The sequence below is a fragment of the Plasmodium fragile genome (genome assembly GCF_000956335.1).
Source record: "Plasmodium fragile strain nilgiri unplaced genomic scaffold supercont1.65, whole genome shotgun sequence".
Lineage (NCBI taxonomy): Eukaryota > Apicomplexa > Aconoidasida > Haemosporida > Plasmodiidae > Plasmodium > Plasmodium fragile.
Genome location: NW_012192645.1, coordinates 105,564 through 126,340, shown reverse-complemented (window position 1 = coordinate 126,340; position 20,777 = coordinate 105,564). Strand labels below are relative to the sequence as shown.

Sequence of the window (20,777 nt, the reverse complement as noted above, 5' to 3'; positions counted from 1 at the left end):
TTGTATGTACGTTAAGTAAAATAATAACTGCTACACGTCCGCGTAAATGATACTCGGCCACATACGGTACACAAGTTAAAGAAATAGCCTCCCCGTTACCAGAAAATAAAATAGAAAAAAAAAAAAAAAAAGGTGTGAGAGGAATGTATAGCCCTCAATATAGTTGGAATAAGCAAACAGGAAAAAGGAGAATGATTCAAGTGCGCATATTGGGGAAAGCAATATAAAGGCGACGTAATACACCTAACACAGCATAGTCCTTTTAGCGGAAATCGCTGAACGCGGCACTTCCGAGATTGTTGCAGAGGCCGTAGAAACGACGATCAACCGTGTGCCCAACGAAGGGATAACCAAATGGCTAAGCAAGTGTACGACCGGTCGAACTCGTGCGTATGCAAAAGTTAAGAGGCGAATATTGCACACCCATATATATAAGAAGCCATTTCTGAACCCTCAAACTGGACCTCTCCTGGTGAAACGCCCCCACCAAAATGGACTTAAACAATTTCCGCTTCTTCCTTTTAAGGGGAAATATAAGCCACTGTGAGCATGCGCCAAAAAGTGAACATGTGCAAAAAATGGATAATGCACTGCCCCCCCTTGATGATACCAATGAAGAGAAAAACAACGACTCCATTCTTGACGTGATAAAAAAAATACCCATAAACCCATTCATCGACAGCAATGAAGATTTGAATAAATATAAATATGGCGTGGAGAAAAAGAAAATTCAAAGATACACCGGCGTCCAAGTATACGAAGAGGAAGATAAAGATCACAAAAAAAATCAACCCATAGATTACCCATTTCCTGTTAGTAAAAGTGTTATTTTCGAAAAGAACAAAGTAAACAAATCGGAGGATCGCATAAACATAAATTACAGTAACATAGCCAGTGATTTATACCCAGAGGAAGGATTTAAGACTCCAAACAGAAAAAAGCATTTTTCCTCAGACTGGGAAATGCTATTAGCATATAATCATGGGCTGTACAATTTTAAAAACACAGACCATAACACTATCGTTAACAAAGACATGTATGCTTTAAATACTGAAAATGACATAAGGAATAAGCTAAATTTGTACACAGAAAGAATAAATGTTGATAACCCTAATGATGCTTGCAAGTATTTGGCCATAGAGGAGTATAAATGCTTGTTAACTCATTCCTTCCACATGAACCCTGATGTCAGCAACCAAAAATGTGTTAAGTGGTTTAATGAATACATGCAGTGTAAGTGGGACGAGCATAAGCTAAATTATGGCTATAACTATATTGAGAATAGGAGAAATAAAAAGTCCAAGGCGTATATTGCAGCCCCCGATTATCAGTACTCCTAAAGGGGACCATCGGAATGTTAAGGCAAAACGAAGAAAGAGGGGGCATTGCATGGGGGCAGCAACAGTAACCATTCTTTTTTTCTTCTTCTTTTTTGGCACACACGGAACAATAAAATACGCACAGTACTATGTTCCGGAAGTAACAAACGTGCCTTTTGTATTCGTTAGGAAGAATATAACAAAATGAACGTCCCATGAGGGCGCGTCCATTGTACATTCTAAACGAATAATTCCGCTAAGTAGCGTGACTTGCACATTCTCCTATGTGTACTTGCCCAACGTGGATAAACAGGAAATATGCGTACTCCCTCAAACTTTAACCACCACAAGAAATGTTAACTTGTTCGGATTAGCCAACGGGAAGCGCGCGTTGCAATCCAGATGGTTTCTGTCGCGTAGGAGTAGCTAATGAAGAGAGGGTGAAGTAGGGACACAATATGAGACAATGAGCAACAACAGCGGAATGATGTACAAAATGTGCTGTGCCTAGTGAGGGGACAGACATTTTGCGACATTGTTATTTTTTCCTATTTCATTTTTTTTTTTTTTTTTTTTTTTTTTTTTTTTTTTTTTTTTTTTTTTGTTCATATTTTTTGAACAGCTAGCTAAAATGCAATAAAAATATCACTTTATTTCGTCGAAATGTAAAAAAAAAAAAAAAAAAACACACACATGTATATATTTGTGTATACACCATTTGGTCTTATTTTTCAATTGACGGGCGAGCAAATTCCCCCTTTATGCTCCGGCCACTCGCGTGTATATACAAGTATAAGTATAAATTGCTGCCATCACAATTTGGCAACTGCAGTGTAAGCCAACGTCTGTTCGCATATTTGTGCATGTCAATTACATTTTGTTGAGGCCAGAGGAGAAAATTGAGAGCGCAATTGTTCTCCTTTCTGCATGTGACATGGTGAAATTTACTTGTCCCACAGGGGCATCTTTCGTGTGGTTCACCTTTCACTGCGCATGCTACATGTGTACATATGACATGGTGGTAAGGGGTGCGAACGTGCTAAAACGTAGTGTGCCATCACGCGGGGACTGCGCCTCCTCTTTTCTGTTGGTCAGTGCGAGACGCAACATAATGAGAGTCGTGCGCACGGGCCTCAAAAATGGCATTGAAAGTCCCAGCATGCATCAGCCGCGCGTTTCACATAAACGACATGATTGTTGCCAGTCGGCCCTTGCCTCAATTTGTCCGCCGTCATTTTGCAGCATGTCCCAAATTCTTTAGCAGTGTGTTACAATTTTTAGCGTCTTTTTCGCTTTTTATTCGCATTTTTCTCGTACTTTTCCTCAATATTTCTCCATCCACTTCATCATTTTGTTTAACCGTTTCCCCTGTATGTGCACATTTTGCGTACCCACGCGCTCTTATGAGGTAGCTCTTTGACAACCCATTTTCATGGCCATCACCTGGAAATTTATTTGAGTAAGTGTTTCATAAGTTCAATTCGTTTTTAAGAGAATCATTCTGAATGCAGACTTCATTTAGCATTCATGTATTGCCCAATTTTTATTTATCCCAATTTTTTCTTCTTTTTTTTTTCCCTCCCATGCTTTTTGGACGTGCACAAACATGTACGTAACACTGACTGTGAGTGTAGTATGTACTTTTTTTTGAACATAAATTTTTGACCGATAATTAAAAAAATTTTCTTCCTTTTTCAAATTACTTCGTAGTTGTGGGAAGCGGCGCGTCTGCGTAATGTCTTTTCCATTTGTGTTCTTGCATACGTGGATATGCATTGCTGTGTATTGTTATGCGTATTATTACTACGTATATGTAACTGTGCATACACCCCTCCTTTGTTTTGTTCCTTAATCACACCAGCACAAATTTGTGTAATTATTAGAGCGAATTCCCCATTCGCTGTAACATATATGTGTGCGCTACCGAAATTGTACCATTCCCCTTTGTTCGTGTGTAATTATTTCTTTACTCCCCTATGCAGTGTGACAAGCGGGATTCGTTGCTGTTCCATAGCGAGGGAATCTATTTGAACTTGCTGCTTCGGTTCCTTCCGGTGTTTCCGTTTAGCAATTACCTTCTTTGCAAGCACAAATTTTTGCACGCGCTTCGCTATATGCTCATGTCGGTGAAATTAAAAACTTCAGGAAGTTGAGTTTGCGCTTGAATCGTGCTATCTTTCAACTTGACCCTGTCTTCGTGTAAGTATTTGTGACGACTTATTTGTTGAAGCGGACAAAGGAACCATTCCCTATACTTTTAACAACGCATGTAAGTGTGTGTACATGTTAGAGCCCAATTGAGGTAGACACTGAAATGAATGAATACATATCAACATTACAAACGCACAGACACGAAGTAGAGGTTACCCCACTGATAGTTCCCATTTTGTGTCTTTTCCTTTTTCTTCCCCCCATTTGGGTAGCACTGCACAGTGAGGGCCGCATCTACTCCTAACTTCACGTAGGTGTACACTCCAACATAGAAGCTAGTTAATGAAAAATGCATCTGGACAAGGAAGACAACTACATTATAGATAAGAAAAAGATCGAGAGTGTGAACAAATATATTTATACGAAGTTTCCCACATTTGAACTTCACAAGAAAGTAAAAAATTACAACAATAAGATATCCGAATTGATGATAGAAAATGAAAAGTTAAAAAAGTATAAAAGTAATTTGGAGAAAAGGATAATAAGAGGTAACGAAAATTTTGAAGTCAATTTTATGAAGTATGAGCTAGCCATTTCGAATGCGTTACGTATTGGCTATTCATGCATATACCTATGCAACGCACTAAATAAAATTATAGACAGGTATAAGATAAGCGTCCTAAGGGAGCTACACAGAAGAAGAGATCAATTCAAAAACAATCTCATAAAATCTTACATGAATAAAAACTCGTACGATAAGTTATTCATAAATAGTATGGTTATGAAGATAGAGGGGGTATACCAAAGGAACAGGAACTTTGTCACTATCGTTTTGGTAATCTTGGTGAAGAATAAGTTGAGAGATATTTTCAAATTTTTCGTCTGCAATGTTTTGGGGATTCCCACTGGGGGTTCCTATACCTTGAATGGTTTGTCCTTTGGCAAAGGAAATTCGAACAGAGCGACATCGTCTAGAAGGGGGAATGACCGCTATGTGCAGCTGACCATGGATGCAAGAATCCAGTACACATCCGGGTTTATAAAATTAATGGACGTTTTAAAAAGTACAGTGTACGGAACAGTTAGAGTTTACTTCATCATCTTGAAGAGGCATAATGATGAATACGATTTGTATGCACGTGGTGTGTGGAAGTCCTTCCCACTTAGCAAAAGCGAGAGAATTGAGTTTTCCACGAACAGTGGAGACGCGAATACAGATGCAGTCCAAAATTGTGGAAAACAAAAGGGTAAAAGTCGGAATGATAAACTATTTAGGAGTTATGACTCTTTGGTGGGCAATAAATTAATTGCCAGAGGGGACATCCAGGATGATAAGTCTAACTTAGAATATAACCGCTCCAGCAATAGCATCTACTTGCCCCACCCGAGTGACGTGTACAATTATTTGTACTACCAGGAACTGCTAAACATTAAGGACAAGTTATCAGCCAGACTTATGGATGATGAAAACAGCGATTTAGTAAACTATATCAAATTTATGGAGACAAACGGGGAAGTATACTGTTTGAGGGGAAATGGGAAGGACAGGGATTCATCGGTTGTGAATGCAACCAATAAGAGCAGCGCTATAGGGAACTCGCCTATACAAAGTTGGTTACCACAGAGTAATAAGTGCCCACGCACGCGGGCAAAAGAAATAGCTTCCCCGTTCTCTGATCAAGTGACCACGGTGCCAAATGATACCAACCTCGGTTTTCATGACAGGGGGCGTGGCGACGTCCACAGGGGCAGAGTTGTTAGTTTTTCCTTATCAGATGAAGGGGGTAATCCAAATGTAGATAACAGTTTTTATGAGCAGAAAAAAAGAGTCGGATTTAATATAAAGGAGAAGGTAAATTATGCTGACTTAGAAGGTTTGCGGAGATATGGGTTTAATGGGGAGGAAGACAATATTCTGAACGGGCCAGGCGAAAATAGTGGTGGGGTTCAATTTATGGCTCGCGAGGAGGGGTACTCTCCGCCGCTGAGGGAGGGAGAAGTGGATGACGGGTATTACGCCGCAGACGGGAATTACACTGTCGACGAAAACATCAAAACGATGGTCTCGTTCAGCGACATGGAAAACAATTTCAGGAGCATAATGTCGAAGGCCAGCGAGGGTAATGAGAATGTCCCCGAGGATGAGGCCTATGAGGGCAATCAAAATTTGTGTGAACAAAGTGTTGTCAACATAAAGCATGGGTTGAGTAGAGTCCAGGACAAGAATTTTATATGGCTTGTAGGTGAAGGCCCACCGGATGATATCGAAGTCAACCGTATGGGTCAATATTATTTTGGGGAGGATGAGGGGTATGGTATGGAAGTGGGGTAAGTCACGCACAATATTGTGCGCCATTAGGAAATGAAGAAGGTGTACCGAGGTTGGCAAAGCATTTGAGACGTTGGTGGTGATGGTCGCGGGGTGACAACGCGTAAGATCACATCTTTCAAGGTTCCTATAATTTTTTTCCTTCCCCTTTTTTTGCATTTTTTATTGATTACTTTTCAAGCGCCTTACAAATGTAGTCACGAAGCTGTGGTGGGCTTCTTCCGATTGCGTAACATGAAGGGTTACAATCGAGTTATCTCCGGACTGCAATATCGGGGGGAATTTCGCTCACCCTTGGGTAGTGTGCGAATGTATGTACATTGGAAGGACACACACAAGCGAGGGAGGGCTGCGTCCGTCGGTATTTTTGCCCCTCGGCCATCCCCCGTTTAACATGTTACTCCTCTTTTCCTTTTCTTATGATGTTTGCCGTATTTTTTATTACACATGTATGTGAGTGCCTCTGACCGTTTTTTTTTTCCACCAACTTGTTCGAGTGGTGACACCTGTGGTAAATGAGCTATCATTTGGCTCATGCAGTTTGGATGCGCAATTTTGCGTTTCACTCCAAGGAACTTCACTTCATTGCGGTCATGGGCATGGTAACGTAGAAGTGAAACCGCCCTTAGTGGGGAAAAAATTATATTTTTTTTTAAATTCGCAACCGGAGTGTGTACGTTAAGAGGTGCAAAATTAACACTCAGATGGGACGAACTTTAACTGAATGGAAGATATGACAAAATTAAGTCTAATAAAAAAAAAAAAAAAAAAAAAAGGCGCTTCCGGTAGATGTACTACAAGCGAAGCTGCAAAAGCGTGTGATCCATTTTGTGAAGTAGTATAGGGGACGGTCTGCTTGTCCTTTTGTTAATTTTTTTTTTTCGTTGCGCAGTATACATTTGGGGTAAGCTAAGAAAGGACAAAGCCCGTGCGGCGGGGAAGTAGCAGCATATCGACTTGGCAGTCTCGCTTTGCAGTTGTGGTAGCGGTATGCGTTCATCACTTGCGCGAACCCTTTGTGTGCTCTTGTACATAGTCAGCCTTTGCAGGTGCTTCTTCCCTATCTCCGGAGGGCAACCCAGAGGGACGCACAGACGGGGCGGACACCCAAGTGAAGGACAAAAGCCAATGCGAAGTGTTCTGAGGAAGGAAATAATCACACATTTGTGTAACAAAATAAGATGTGCAAATCATATACAATGGTATGAAGGTAGAAGGCGAATAAGTAGTGCCACCGCGAACATTGGGAAGAGGAATTGTCTGAGTAGCCGTCTGTTCAGTTCATTCGAAACAAAAATACCTGGAAGTCAAGTAGAACAAGTAGTCGACGGAATAGCATTCACCATTTATGATAATACAAATATATTCAAGGAAGAGACCAGTAGCACCCCGATAGTGTTAATTCATGGGTGCTATGGAAGCAAAACTAACTTTCGTGTTTTTAGCAAAAGTTTAAAAAGCAGTAAAATTGTAACCCTTGACTTACGGAACCATGGCAACTCAAAACATACAGATAGTATGAAATATGAAGAAATGGAAAATGACGTAAAAAAAGTTTTGGATAAACTTCACATTAGGAAATGCTGCCTAGTTGGTTTTAGTTTAGGTGGGAAGGTATCCATGTACTGTGCGCTAAAAAACGAGTCTCTTTTTTCTCACCTAGTGGTGATGGACATCCTCCCCTTTGACTACAATGAGAAGAAATGCCATGTGAAGCTTCCTTACAATATTAGTTACATGACGAAGATTCTCTTTAACATTAAGACGAAGCTGCGTCCGAGAAGCAAAGCCCAGTTTGTGGCCCACCTCCGAGCACAGGTCCCGGACATATCCAGGTCCTTCGAGCAGTTCATCTGCACGTCGCTTAGAGAAGAAAGGGCAATAGTGGGCAATGCAGCTGCAGTGGTGGATAAGCCGAAGGGTGGGGTGAACCTCGTTGATGCTTCGAACATTAGTGGCGTGGACGCGATTGGCAGTTCCGAGGACCCTCCCGCCGAACAGCAAAACCTCGTGTGGAAAATTAACGTGGACACCATATTCAAAGAACTCCCACACATTCTCAGCTTCCCACTAAATCACCAAGAGCACAAATATAACAACCCTTGTAGTTTTATCATTGGCAAGAAGTCAGATTTAGTCTATACCATGCCGCAGTACCAATCAATTATACAGAATTACTTTCCCTCCAGCCAGAATTTTATTTTACCTGATGCGACTCATACTGTTTATATTGACAATGCAAAGGAGTGTGCTGATATTGTTAATAGGACATTGGGCGTGTGATTTTTTTTTTTTTTTTTTTCTCTTTATTGTGTTGGTTGCCCCCTCGTGTGGTAATTATACGCGGTAGAACGTTCCATCATCGGGGGGAACCCGCCGCTTAATGAGAACCCCGTTAGTGCGAATATGGCATTCACATCGATGATGTGGTTTGAACATAGCTCCGTAGGTATCGCTTTATTATTATTATTATTATATATTTTTTGTTTTCCAAATTTGCAAATATGTAAGCGCTGTGTAGATATGAACACATATACATGTGTATTTGCTCTTTGAGTGGTACCACCCTGGTCCTCCATCACAAGATAGGGGGGGAGGTGCCCCTTGGATGAACCACCTGTATCTGTTTCTCATGGTCCCATTTGCGCCTCTTGTCCCTTTCACCCATGAGTGGCAACAAGGGGAGTGTGCGAAAATATGTGCAACTCAGTCTTTACGAGGCTCCTTTGATTGCAGATTTTAAGTTTTTACCTTAAAAAAAATGGCAACACTGTGATGCTGTGAGGTGGTAGCATTGTGCCATGGTAACATGGTGACATGGTGACATGGGCACGTGAAATGACTGCAGGATTGGAGGAACAATGGGAAGGAGCGGGGCAGTGCGTCCCCACGACAATATAGAAACAACAACAAGGGCACAGGGCCGAGGAGGCATGCCCAAGAACAATAGATGAGGAGGGGGAAGAGGTGGTTAAGCGAGTAAGTATGCAAGTGACTGCGTGCACAGAAGCATTACTGTGCAGATGTGTAAATGTATACTTGCACACACACGAAACAACTTAATTGGGTGAACTGGGAAACTCTCGCGTATGTAAAAAAGGGAGTAAATGGAAATATATATATATATATATATATACATATATATATGTATGTGTATGTATGTATGTATGTATGGGTGCGTAACTTTGCATGCCGGAATGGCTCCTCTTTGCCGGTTGCACGTGAGTCGGCTCTCCCAGTTACACACACGCGGACGCAGGGGAGCGTTATAGAGCAGAGTCAGCCACTCATTTCTTCGGAATAACAAAGAAAGCATTTTCATGTTGAGTGAAATGAAGAGGGGTGTACACTTCGTCGCGGGCACGTGGGGACTTTGAACTAGGGGGAGAGGAGTGGGCTAACACACACGAAGGATTGATACGACCATCGCGTGGTTCCTTTCCCACGTCCAAGAGTACTCATTTTTTTTCTTTTTTTTTGTTCCCAAGTTGATATGCACAAGTTAGACTACATACCAGTGTTCATATTTCCATCTGCTTTATTTACCAACTTTACAGGGCAAAAAAAAAAAAAATAAAATAAGTACCCGTGCCTTCACCCTGAGGTAAACGTGCCATGGCTCTCTAGATATTCCCAAGAAGTACGTTATTGTTTTCACTTACAATTGAACTGTTAAAGGTGAGGTTGTTATGAACACTGTTGCTTCCATCGGCGTCCTTATTCTTGCGGCAATTTTTCCCAAATATGGTTTGGCCTTTAACTTTGGAGAGTCTAACTTTGATTGCCCAGAATTTAGACTTATAAAAACCATGTGTTTTTGCAGAGAAGGATTTATAATAACGCTTCCCATTGTCATACCAGGAAGCAATCCAGCTCCTCTTGTCCCAATAAACTCCTGCGACATCACATTTCAGATCATCAGGGTTCTCGAGGTTAGGCCCTTCTTTATCGGATAACTCCAAGAGGTACTCAAATTCGCTTTCATTTTTTATAATTTTACTACTAGGTCTATTGACCGTGCCATATTTTTTTATATTTCTTTTTTCTACACTTTTGCTGTTATTGGCTGTGTTTTTTTTGCCTCCTTTTTTTCTCTTAGTCGTATTTGCTGATGCGTCGTTTGCGTTTTTGGACCTGTCATTATTTTCATTCTTCACATATTGCATTAATCCATTTGCGTTTAAATTATTGGCCATGGATAGACAGTCTCCGTTTCGGGGGGGCATGTCGTTACTGCTGTTGTTTATAACTGCTGGGATGCCTCTGCTGAAGGGTGCGGCGCCGCGGTGGCCACAGTTACCGTGGTTTACTCGCTCTGTGCCATCTCCGTGTCCTTTGTACTGCGGAAGCGCGTTGTAGAGTTCGACCTTGAATCTGTCATTCACTCGTGGGTCGGCTTTACCGTACGCGTGCAGCAATTCTAAGGCGTCCTTTGAAATACCACCAGGTAAGACTGCAATGTTGTTCTTCATGCCATTCTTTTCTCTGTCATAGAGGAGGGCATTATCATGTAGAGCACTGCTATTTCCATGGTTGTACAATTCCCTCTGGAGAGCACACTCCTGTTGTATTCTCCTGCCATCCCTTCCATTTTCGTTCTTCGTTTGGATTCTCCTTAAATGATCGTCACAAGCTGAGTACACATGGGCCAAATCCTTTACACATTGATTGTTGCCGTTTATGTTATTCATTCCGTACATGCGTCTAAGATCTTTGCAATTATTTTTTACATGTACAGGAAGACCATTATCGAAGTTATCCTGGACGAAGTGGTCATGTCTTTTCATCGCTCCTTCGTTGTTGTTACCCACGTGTGTAACTGCATACCTGTAATTGCTATTGCCGCTGCTGTGACTGCTGTTTAGGTCATTATAAATGCTGGGTGGTACAGTTGCAGAGACCCCACCAGGAACTTTGTCCACTTGATTACTCTGCGACAACATTTTCAAATTGTTGCTGTTCTGAAATGCACTTTTCAAATCGTACACACTGGGGTTGCCGTTACTCTCCCATATGTGCATGGAGTGAGGATAATCCGAGTTCAATTTACAGCAGAGGTCGTCCAATTTTACACACACTGTGTATATCGTGTCGAACCACTGACTGTACTTGTCGTCCGTGAAATCTACGTTACTGCAGCTGTCTACTTCTTTGTTGTTGCTATGCATAGAATGGTTGTTCAGACCGTTGTTATATGCTCCGTTTACTTCACAGTGATTCCCCAGGCTGTCGTTATGTGCGCAACTAATTAGACTTTGCTGATCCTGGAAACCCATGATCCTTTGCAGGTCTATTTGCTCTTTAAAACTACTACCATTCATCTCGCTCTGAGGGTTGTGGTTGTACAGCACGTGGTGTGGATGATACACGTCGTCGCGAGTGCTTTCTTCGTTCACGTCTTCCATGTGGTGCATGCCGTTTCTACCATTCATGCGGGCCACGCCGTCCATGTCTTCCATACCGCTCACTACGCCAACCCCCTTCATGCCGCTCATGCCTCCAAGCAATTCTCCCATGGCCTCATGCTCATTCAGCTTTTGAAGTAAAATGTCCTTACGCACACTCCCTACATCCTCACTATGCATGCAGCTGATGGTGGTGTCCAGATTTACGTTTTTCCCCAATCGATCATTATTCACCTGAACAACATTTGGCTTATGGATACTGCTGATGACTGCATCTTGGGTAATTTTTTTAAGAATCATTTCTTTGTTCCTTTCCATGGACATGTTAGTGTCTTCCATCATATCATTAACGATCGTATCTTGACTAACTTCTCTCATCACCATGTCGTTGTTGCTATATTCGATGTGCTCGTTTTCATTGTCCTGAATGATGGTGTCTTCACTTACTTTTTTTTTAATCATTTGCTTGGGGATGGTGTCTATAGGAAGTTCCCTGTGTACCGGATTGCCCGTCTTCATTTGTTCGTTCAGGAAATTCTGCAGCTGCTGTCCGTTCATGAGGATACCCGTGTCCTGGTCGCTCACACCGTTTACGCCGCTTCCACTACGTTGGCTAGTTCCGGTGTTTGCACTGCTTAGGTGATTCCCACTGTGGTGGGCGTTTGCCACACCTGCTGTTTTGAGACTTGTCACATGAGTCCCCCGAGCCAGGTCACCATTGATGATTTCATTCTTGTCATAGGGTAAGTGTACCTTCAGCTCCTCTCCTTGGGCCTCTGAACCTAGGGTACATATGTCTATGTGATCATTTAGGGTAGTACCGTTTTCTAGATTTTCCATCAGAGGCTCCTTCTGCAAATTGCTGGCTCCTACAAGTTCGACACTGCTGTGGTGTTTTGTCGAAAATGTGTTTGTCCCTTGGTCCATAGGGAAAGGTTGATTGTCGGACGGGTACCTCTCTTCGTGCTGCGACGGGAACTGCTTCGAGTTTTGCATCTGCTTATCGTGCAGTCCCTGGTTCAGGTTTTCCAATGGCACCTCGTTGAAGCTCATGCTGCTCCTAACTGGTGTAGAAGTGGTGGTGGAGTTTGGCGCGTGCGCGGTTTGTTCCATCAATGTGTGAAGTGCGACTTGCGCGTTTTTCGAGGTTTGTGTGGTTTGCGTTCTTGGTGTGCCTTTTTGGCCTTTGGAATTTTTCTCACTGGAAGTGATTTTTTCGTTCCTTTGGTTCTTTTCCAAGTTTGGGTTCTTTTCGATTTTAAATTTTTCTGTTTTTTTTTCAGCCTCTACAGTTATTTCGCGTTCTACAGGTAATTTGTGCTCTGTTTTATTTTCGCTTTCAAGGTTGTGTACAATTGTTTGGTTCCTTAATTTTTTTTCTTTTTCTCTCCTATCTATGTTTGTTTCATCTTCTCCATCTTTTCCATTTTTTTCCCGCCTCGGTAATTTCCCTTCAGCGTTATGCACATAAAAAGGTGTAGGCAATTTTGTTAAGGGTGCATGCGCATGGGCGATCTCATTCGGTGGAGAGGTTCCACTTTCTGCATGCATTTCTGGGGGCATAGAATCCATTTTGCATTTTAGTGAAGTAGGCAATGTGTCAGGTTTTTGTAGTCTTGCTAGATCCTGTATTTTGTCGCATGCATTTTCCTGTGCGTTACAAGTAGTACACACATTCGGCGGGGCGCTTGTACGCACGGTCCCGTTTGGAAGGGCACTGTCGCTTGGGTGCGCAATGTCGCCTGACTGTAATGTGTCGCTTGGTGCTTCCCTTTCTGCAGTGCCTTCTTCACGGGGCACACCTTCCTTTCCTTGGGCAGCTATAAATTCGCTAGATGGCATGGACTCAGATTCATTTATATTTGGCTTGTAGGACCCTTGCACATTTGCTTCTGCCCCATCAAACCCTAGTGCACCGCGTGAGGGAGATCTCATTTTGCTTGCCTCAAATTCGGCAGCATCACAGTTTCCACGTCCTTCGTGGTCACACGTTAAGGTATTATTAACGGGGCCATAAAAATTAATTTTTTTCTTGGCATTACTTAAATGAGAATCATCTCCTACCTCTGTAATGTCTCTTTTTTTTTTGTATTCATGTTGAGTTATTTCACAATTGACCGATGTTTTACTATCCATTTGGATTTGGTCCGCAGCTCTTGCGCTGCTTCCAATGCTTTCACTACTTCTACTGGCATCAGTGCCCAGACTTGTATTATTTATTGCATCATCAGATGGGGCGCTCACTCTTGGCTCATTTCCCTTGCCTAGTACCTCGTCATTATTTTTATATTTTTCATTTTGCTCCTCCTGATAGGGCGGTAAATTTGCGTTATCAGCATCGCAGTAATCACCACGTGGATCCTCCCCCACAAACGATTCACCTGTCACAGATACTTTCCTAATACCTTCCACCTGTGCAGCTTCCCTTTCTCGTTTTCCAAAATGTGTATAATCATTGACATCGCTCGAATGGCTTTTTTCTGAGCAGTGATTTTCTCTCTGCGTGGGTTGAGTAATTTCCTTTGTTGTTTTTCTATACTCTCCTTGGAGGCTACATTTGGCACGTCCATCCGTTTGTTTCTCTTCGATTTGGAGTTGGCTGCTCGTGTGGTTCCCAGCTTTTTCGTTTTGTTCGTCGTGCAAATTATTTTGGTTCACTTTGACGGATTGCTGGGCTGCTACTGGGGGTGCGGCCTCACTCGGGTTAGCTCCGTGATCATTTATGTGGTTACCAGGGTGATCATTCATAAGTCCATTTTGGTAGTCACTTGCTTGCCCATTTCCTTGGTCATGTCCTCCCGCACGAATGCCTGCGTCACCCTGATCTCGCTCAACATTTTGAGGAGGACCTTCCATGCCACTCAACGCCGAGTTCGCCAAAGTATTCAAGCACGAGTCGTGCCTCTCAAGGCTTATGTCATTGTTTGCACTCACTTGTTCACACATGCGGCTTTCCTTGTCCAGGCTATCGTTCGAGTGGCTAGATTCTCGCGCAGACCCCTGTTGGATGGCTTCCAAATATAAACTAGCCGCTTCCCCCAAATTAGTAACATCACTGTAACATCCCTCTGTCTGTAGCCCTTCAATTCTGCATTCATATGTGGAGTCTTCCACTGGTAGATCCCTGTTAGTGTCCTTCATATTTGTTTCCTGTGTCTCGCCTTCTATGCCATTGGTCCAGTTAGATAAGTTATTCATTTTAGTTAGTGTCGGTGTGTATGCTCAGTCGGTCCTCTTTTGCAGTGTCACACATGAGACTTAATCGGAGGAGACATGCACAAGTTATGTGACTGATGGGAGTATAATTTTACTATGATACCTCGTATGTTACTTTTTTTGTCTTCTGTGGTTCACCTGTTTGAAGGGGCCCTTGCGGAGTGGTGCGTGTATGTCCGCCTCTATCTGCCTGTATGAGCGTGTGTGTGGTGATTGTCTCCACGCGGGTACCGACGTGACTCGTCCTTTGATTCTGCCTTTATTCGTTTTTCACTGTGTCTATTATTTTTGTTAACCTTCTTTTACAATGTATCTGTCTTACTCTCCCTCTACAAAGAAAAACCATTAGCTGTCCCAAGTGATTTGTACAAATGGGTACCTTCAATGACCGATTCTGTGGAGGCGGTATATTTTCCAATTCACATGTGGGAGTTATCAAATCGATAATAAGGGGAATAAAGTGTGCAACACTGTACAACAAACGAGAAAAAAAAAAAAAAAAAAAAAAGATGGCTTGACAAATGTAGGTGTATCGAACTAAGATTGTGCCCGTTAAAGAAAACCTAGTTCTACACACATTTGCATGTGAATATGTCTGTTGCGCTGGTCCCTGTTTCGACGACCTTTTATCGTCTCCCCTTATGGCGCCTTTTGAGAGAACTTGCTACAAGGCGTGAAAGCTACAGTACACACATGTGAGTAGGGGCCTCGTGAGGAATGAGGGCTCGTGCGCATGCACATTCGTACGTATGAAAAGATACGCCGTCGTGAGAGTAGACGGTCGCATTCACAAAAAAAGTTTACACATCAAGGTGTGCATATGTAGCTGTCGTCGTAGTTGTAGGCGCAGGCGTACGTGTGTAAGCTTGGGCGTGTGCACATATAAACATACACATTCGCGCACACATACAAGCACAAGGAAAAATAGTTAATTAAAAAATTTTCTCACAACTTCTTTCCCTTCAAGAAGAGGTGTGAAATTACAACAAATTAATTAGTTTTTTTTTTTTTTTTTTTCAAATAAGCAAACTTAATTTTTTATAGCTAATTTAATTAAACCCGACATGTAAAAAAAAAAAAAAAAAAAATTGGGAAAAAAAAAAAAAATATGCAACAAGCTCGACTAATCTATATTTTCACAAGTCATACATTTCGTGCGCGTAAAAATACGAATTGTTTTTTCTTGTCTGTTTATTTTTAAAATGTAGCAGATCATGCAAATGAGAAAAAAAAAAAAAAAAAAAAAAAAAAAAGAAGGGGGAGACAGAGAGGAAAAGAAGGAAATGATCTATTTTAATTAAATTTGAATTTGACTGTGTTTTTAAATCGCAGCAGTCATGTGGGGAGTTATGCATGTGTGTGTATATGCGTATATTCCTACACATACACGTGCGCGGGATTATTGAAAAAGTTACAAATGGGAGGCAGGTGTAGGGGCGAATTAACAAATGGAGAATTGCGAAACGCGTCGACCGGAGCGACAGAAAAGAAGGGCGTAGAAAAAGGACAAATAACAAATGCACAGAACAAGGGTATACAACGACAAGAACAAAGGGCAGCAGAACGCATGTACCAACGAACAACTAGCGTGGAGTGCGTGACAAGCTGATGAATTAACAAACCCGTTGCTACGTGCAAGGGGGAATGCCGTTCAGAATGGTCCTTGAGGGCAAAGTGCTTGCTGCAAATTACATGGAACCACGCAAAAGGGGACACGCAGGGTGGATTCACACAAACGCGCGCGCGAACATAGTGTGTGCAGGTGTAAAAGCATATGCACACGAATGGAAACGCGCAAAAGGAGCACACGGATAAGTACACACTCATAATAAAGGGGTATATAAATATACGGCTCACTTCACTAACCGTAAATGAGTTGGTAAGATTGAAGAAATAAAATCATGACCTTTCAGTTGCGTACATGTTACATGTTGCCAATACTTTTTTTTTTTGTTGTGTACAATATATTAATAAAATAAAATGTGATAAAATGTAATAAAAAAAAAAAAAATGAACAGATTTAACAAATCAGCGAGTTGTGAAAAAATCTTAAAGAAATGGATAATGCGAATAATTCAATCCACACAGGAAAAGTCAATTCATTAATTATACAAATTTGAGATGGATTCAAACGTGAGCATAAGTTCAGGGGTGTGAAGTTCCTTTTTTTCTATTTGCTTATATTTATTTAATTGCACTTAATTGTATATATTAATGTACACTTATGTTTACTTGTTTATCTGTTCTTTATCCGTTTTTTTTTTTTTTTTTTTTTTTTTTCCAATAACTGTATTTTTTGCCGTGGAATCATAGAACGCGAAGTTGAAAAAAAAAAAAAAAAAAAAAAAAAAAAAAAAACAGGTTGCATGGGCAGGTGAGGGTATAAAGCGCAGTAGATGTTTTCTGTGTAACGGAAAAAGGCAGAAAAAGCCATAAGGAATAGCAGGAGAGGTGGAAATATAAGGGGAAATTGGGGGTGTCATCACCGCTCCACACCACCCCGCCTCACGAGTTTCAATTCCGCATGCGTCGCGGGAACTGGCGAGCGCGAATTGTGAATTGTAAATTCCGGGCTACTGTTTTTAGGTTACCTTTTCCCGGTCACACTTTTCACGGCGCGAATTACACTTGAACAGTTTTCCCTTGTTGGCAGATAGGAAGGGCACCACGTGGAAATTGCAACATGGGGGTTTCAAAAATGCGAGTGTTCTCCACAAGGGGCGTCAGCGGCCGTTTAACAGGTTGGAGCTGCCGTGAGAGCTTCGTGTAATTGTGCTTGAGGCATGTTTGCCCGATCTTCCGGGAGCTTCATCACCCCGCCCATTTTACACGTAAATCGAGCGCCGCCCCGCAGAATAAGCCAAAAATTATGACATGGGAAAAACAAAAAAAAAAAAAAAAAAAAGTGGTAACTCAAGTTCGTGCAGTTCATCTCAATTCGCCCAAATTTAATAACACAATTTACACACGGACCAAAAAGAGCTTAACAAAAAAAAAAAAAATAAATAAATAAATGAGTTCTCCCTTTGGGTCATTTCCAGTCACACGTGGAACATGCCCAATTGAAGAGTTATTTCTTTATCTGAGTTCCTACATGCTCCTAGCCATACACGTGTGTAAGCGGTTACCATTTCTGTGCGTACCGTGGTCGGGCCCATACGTGTGGGGCTTAGATAAACGTATACCAGTCGGAAAATGGGTGGTTCCGTTCCCTAGTTGGTTCACGTCGATCATTCTGTTCGTTCTGTTCTGATTTGTTCTATGTTGTTCTACCTTTTTTTTTTTTTTTTTTTTTTTTTTTTTTTTTTTTCGCTTGACTTGCGCGAGGGAAACGAAAAAAAAAAAAAATACGCAGACGTATCAATATACGTCATGTTGTTCCATTTTATACGAATCAATGGTAAGGAAAAAGGACTTTACCCAAATGACCATGGGGTGTGTTATCCTTCGCAGTGGAGTAATGTCCAGGTGTAATAATATCATTCACATGTGCAGACCGAAATGAGCAGAAACCGTCTGAGGATGTCTGTGTGGTACGTGGGGCAATATAAAAACGGGTGATAGTGTTCACTTTCCTAAGGTACTAAAGGAGGGTTACGCATCTGTCGGGGAGTAAAAAAAAATGGGCGCAAATTCACTGTTAAAATGGGACCTAAATGGTAACATAGGAAATTGACTCAATCCCCATGCACCTCGCCTTCGGTGTGCACACATGGGGACGTAACTAGATTCTTCAGTACACAGAGGCATCATTATATTGGCCTCCCTTCAATTTTGTGCGGAAAAGAAAAAGAAAATATATTTTCTGTACTGCTACATATGTGTTGCTCATACACATTTTGCATGCAAGAGGGAGAGGAAAGAAATCCACTTGGCCGGTAAACAAACGGTCGAGCGAAAGGCACAACTGGGTTGTGAAGTACGCTGCATTCATTGGGGCCTTGATGCTTCTTCAGGTGAGTGTCACCCTCTGAGAGCTGCGTTCATTTGACAATATGTACTTCCCTTTTATGTGCGAACATTTATCTGAGTTGTATGAACCGGACGACGTGCAGCTAAATGGGAAGACTATCGAATCGGTTGTTGCCAGAAAGCAGGGAGAAACAAATAAAAGAAGCAATGACATACAAGTGCATTTCTGTATAACCAGTTTCAGGATGCTGCCATATATATGGATCACCTGAGAGGGAAGGCAGCTAATCTAACCACACCCATAAACATAACACACGGAAATTCTCAATTGGGAAACGTTTCATATATGAGTTTCCTTTCGTGTGCATACAGGTTCGGGCTACCAAGACGAGTGGGCACAGCTGGAGCCCCCCCGTATTGTGAGAGCTTATGCACGCAGTTAGTCGAGCGAGTTTGAACGATTTTTTACACATCATGGCACAATTTTGAACCGTTTGGAAATTTGCACAATTTGAACAGTGTGAAAATTTTGAACATTTCTGAACAAATTTTCACAACTCTTTTTTTGGCCACAAGCTAAGATTTTTTTTTTTTTTTTTTCTTTACACTTCCCTGCGAGTGCCTTTGCGTAAACACAATTTTATGCATTTGTTTCGCCAGATTTTTCGCATTTCCTTTTTTGACTTTCATTATCGTAAGCACTTCATAGGGGCAAAAGCGGAAAGAAGAATCTGGGAAAGTGACGCTTACTGTAACGAACTGCAAGGAAGCTAAGGATGTGTGTATGAACCCCCCCCTCACCCCCTGGACCAAAATGAGGTTATTCTTCTTTTCCTTCGCTTTGGTTTACCTCATTCTGGTAAACAATGTCAACTGCTTCTTAAAGAATTTGATCAGAGGATTTTACTGCAACGATGAGAACTGCTACGGCATTTTAGGTAAGACGAGCGGGGGAATAGGAGAAAAAGAAAAAGAGAGCGTTAGATAGGGGATGGGACAACAATTGGAGGACGCCCCTGCGCATGGCTGTCTCCACCCCAGGCGCAGGGTGAATCGCGGTCCGAACATTGTCCGTTCGAGTCATACGGGAGGTGTCCAAATTTTCCCCTCCGCAGGTGTGAGCGAAAGAGCGAGCGTGAGCGAGATCAGGTCATCCTACCACAGGAACCTGATGAACATGAAAAATGATTACGACTTGGAAAAAAAAAAAAAAATTGTCAAGGCATACACCGTTTTGTCCAACAAACAAACGAAGAAGTATTATGATTATTATTTGAAAAACCCAAACAGTTTCCTCAATGTGATCAACCTGATTTTTTATTATATGTTTAAGCTCATAAAGGTGATAATCGCGTTGATAATTATTGGCTTCCTCCTATGTGGTTTCCAGTATTTCAACCATAAGTATGAAACGAAGAGGCTGGTGCAGAAACTCTCCAAAAATAAAGCCTTTAAGAAGGAGGTGCAAAATAGGATAGCGTTACAACATCCCGATTTGCGCACCTACGACATGGCAATGAAGAGGAAGGTAGAAGAAGACATCGAAGTTCAAGTGGCACATGACATGGGACTTTTATACAAAAAAAAAGATGAAAAGTTTGCCTTCTCTGATTTAATAATCATTAAGCTCTTAATTCTTCCGAAACAAATTATTTGCTATATTCTCTGGAATGTCAAGTGGTTGATAAAGTACCACATTTTGAATGATGAATATGACGAGAGTGACAAATTATACATTACGAGGAAGTGCCTGAATATTCCTGCCCATAGGTGGGATACCTTCTCGGAGGAAGATAAGAAAATGCTCTTGAAAAAGAAGCTATGGGTGAAGGAAATTCAGGACGAGTTTCTTGAAGAACAGCTGGAGAAGGAGCGACTGAGCAAGATCTCCAGTGGCAAGTATAAGAAGCAGGTGAGGATGAAGAAGAAGGGAACCAGCTTTAACTACAACGATTAGAATTTGTGTGTCAAGCAGGTAGGACGTTCCCGTGGTCCACTTCGATGAGGCGTTTCATCTTCGTTTCGACTTAACTTCTTCGTTAGCGATTGCACGGGGGACCCCAGGTCAACTTTTTTTTTTTTTTTTTTTTTTTTTTGCTTCCTTTTTTTCGCACCTTTTTTTTGATCAGCGCCTACTCAAGTGAGTAACATGGCGTAACGAAACTCGACGTAGCATCGAATGCACCACATTATTCGTTCCATTCTGGAGAAGCATCTGCCAGACAAAAAAAAAAAACACCTCTCGCTTCTCAGGGGTGTGTCCTAATCGGTAGACGAACTGCGTTTACCCGGAGGGTGACGTATGTGTCCTAACCCATCCGGATACACACTACCCGCTGAAAAATGCTCACAGGAAGGGAGGCTTCGGGGGAGTGCACCCCCACCGTATGTCCTAACGAACATGGTACCTGACAACCGAGGATGGCATTTTCAAATGGGTAATTA

The 20,777-nt window shown here is 41.9% G+C and overlaps 5 protein-coding genes across 5 annotated transcripts; 4 read left to right on the top strand and 1 right to left on the bottom strand.

Annotated features, from left to right (window-relative positions):
* Nucleotides 1–491: 491 nt before the first annotated feature.
* AK88_04518 (uncharacterized protein) lies at nucleotides 492–1,340 on the top strand (the record flags this gene model as incomplete). The annotated part of the gene is made up of 1 exon (XM_012482128.1): nucleotides 492–1,340. One exon carries the CDS (start codon nucleotides 492–494, stop codon nucleotides 1,338–1,340), a length of 849 nt encoding a protein of 282 aa, XP_012337551.1.
* A 2,479-nt stretch (nucleotides 1,341–3,819) lies between these two features.
* AK88_04517 (uncharacterized protein) lies at nucleotides 3,820–5,802 on the top strand (the record flags this gene model as incomplete). Its single annotated transcript, XM_012482127.1, has 1 exon — nucleotides 3,820–5,802. One exon carries the CDS (start codon nucleotides 3,820–3,822, stop codon nucleotides 5,800–5,802), a length of 1,983 nt encoding a protein of 660 aa, XP_012337550.1.
* Nucleotides 5,803–6,927: 1,125 nt separating this feature from the next.
* Nucleotides 6,928–8,082, top strand: AK88_04516 (uncharacterized protein; the record flags this gene model as incomplete). The annotated part of the gene is made up of 1 exon (XM_012482126.1): nucleotides 6,928–8,082. The coding sequence occupies one exon, from the start codon at nucleotides 6,928–6,930 to the stop codon at nucleotides 8,080–8,082; it is 1,155 nt and encodes a 384-aa protein (XP_012337549.1).
* Nucleotides 8,083–9,422: 1,340 nt separating this feature from the next.
* AK88_04515 (uncharacterized protein) lies at nucleotides 9,423–14,402 on the bottom strand (the record flags this gene model as incomplete). The annotated part of the gene is made up of 1 exon (XM_012482125.1): nucleotides 9,423–14,402. The coding sequence occupies one exon, from the start codon at nucleotides 14,400–14,402 to the stop codon at nucleotides 9,423–9,425; it is 4,980 nt and encodes a 1,659-aa protein (XP_012337548.1).
* A 4,744-nt stretch (nucleotides 14,403–19,146) lies between these two features.
* On the top strand, nucleotides 19,147–20,289 carry AK88_04514 (uncharacterized protein; the record flags this gene model as incomplete). Its single annotated transcript, XM_012482124.1, has 2 exons — nucleotides 19,147–19,270; nucleotides 19,448–20,289. 2 exons carry the CDS (start codon nucleotides 19,147–19,149, stop codon nucleotides 20,287–20,289), a joined length of 966 nt encoding a protein of 321 aa, XP_012337547.1.
* Nucleotides 20,290–20,777: the final 488 nt, after the last annotated feature.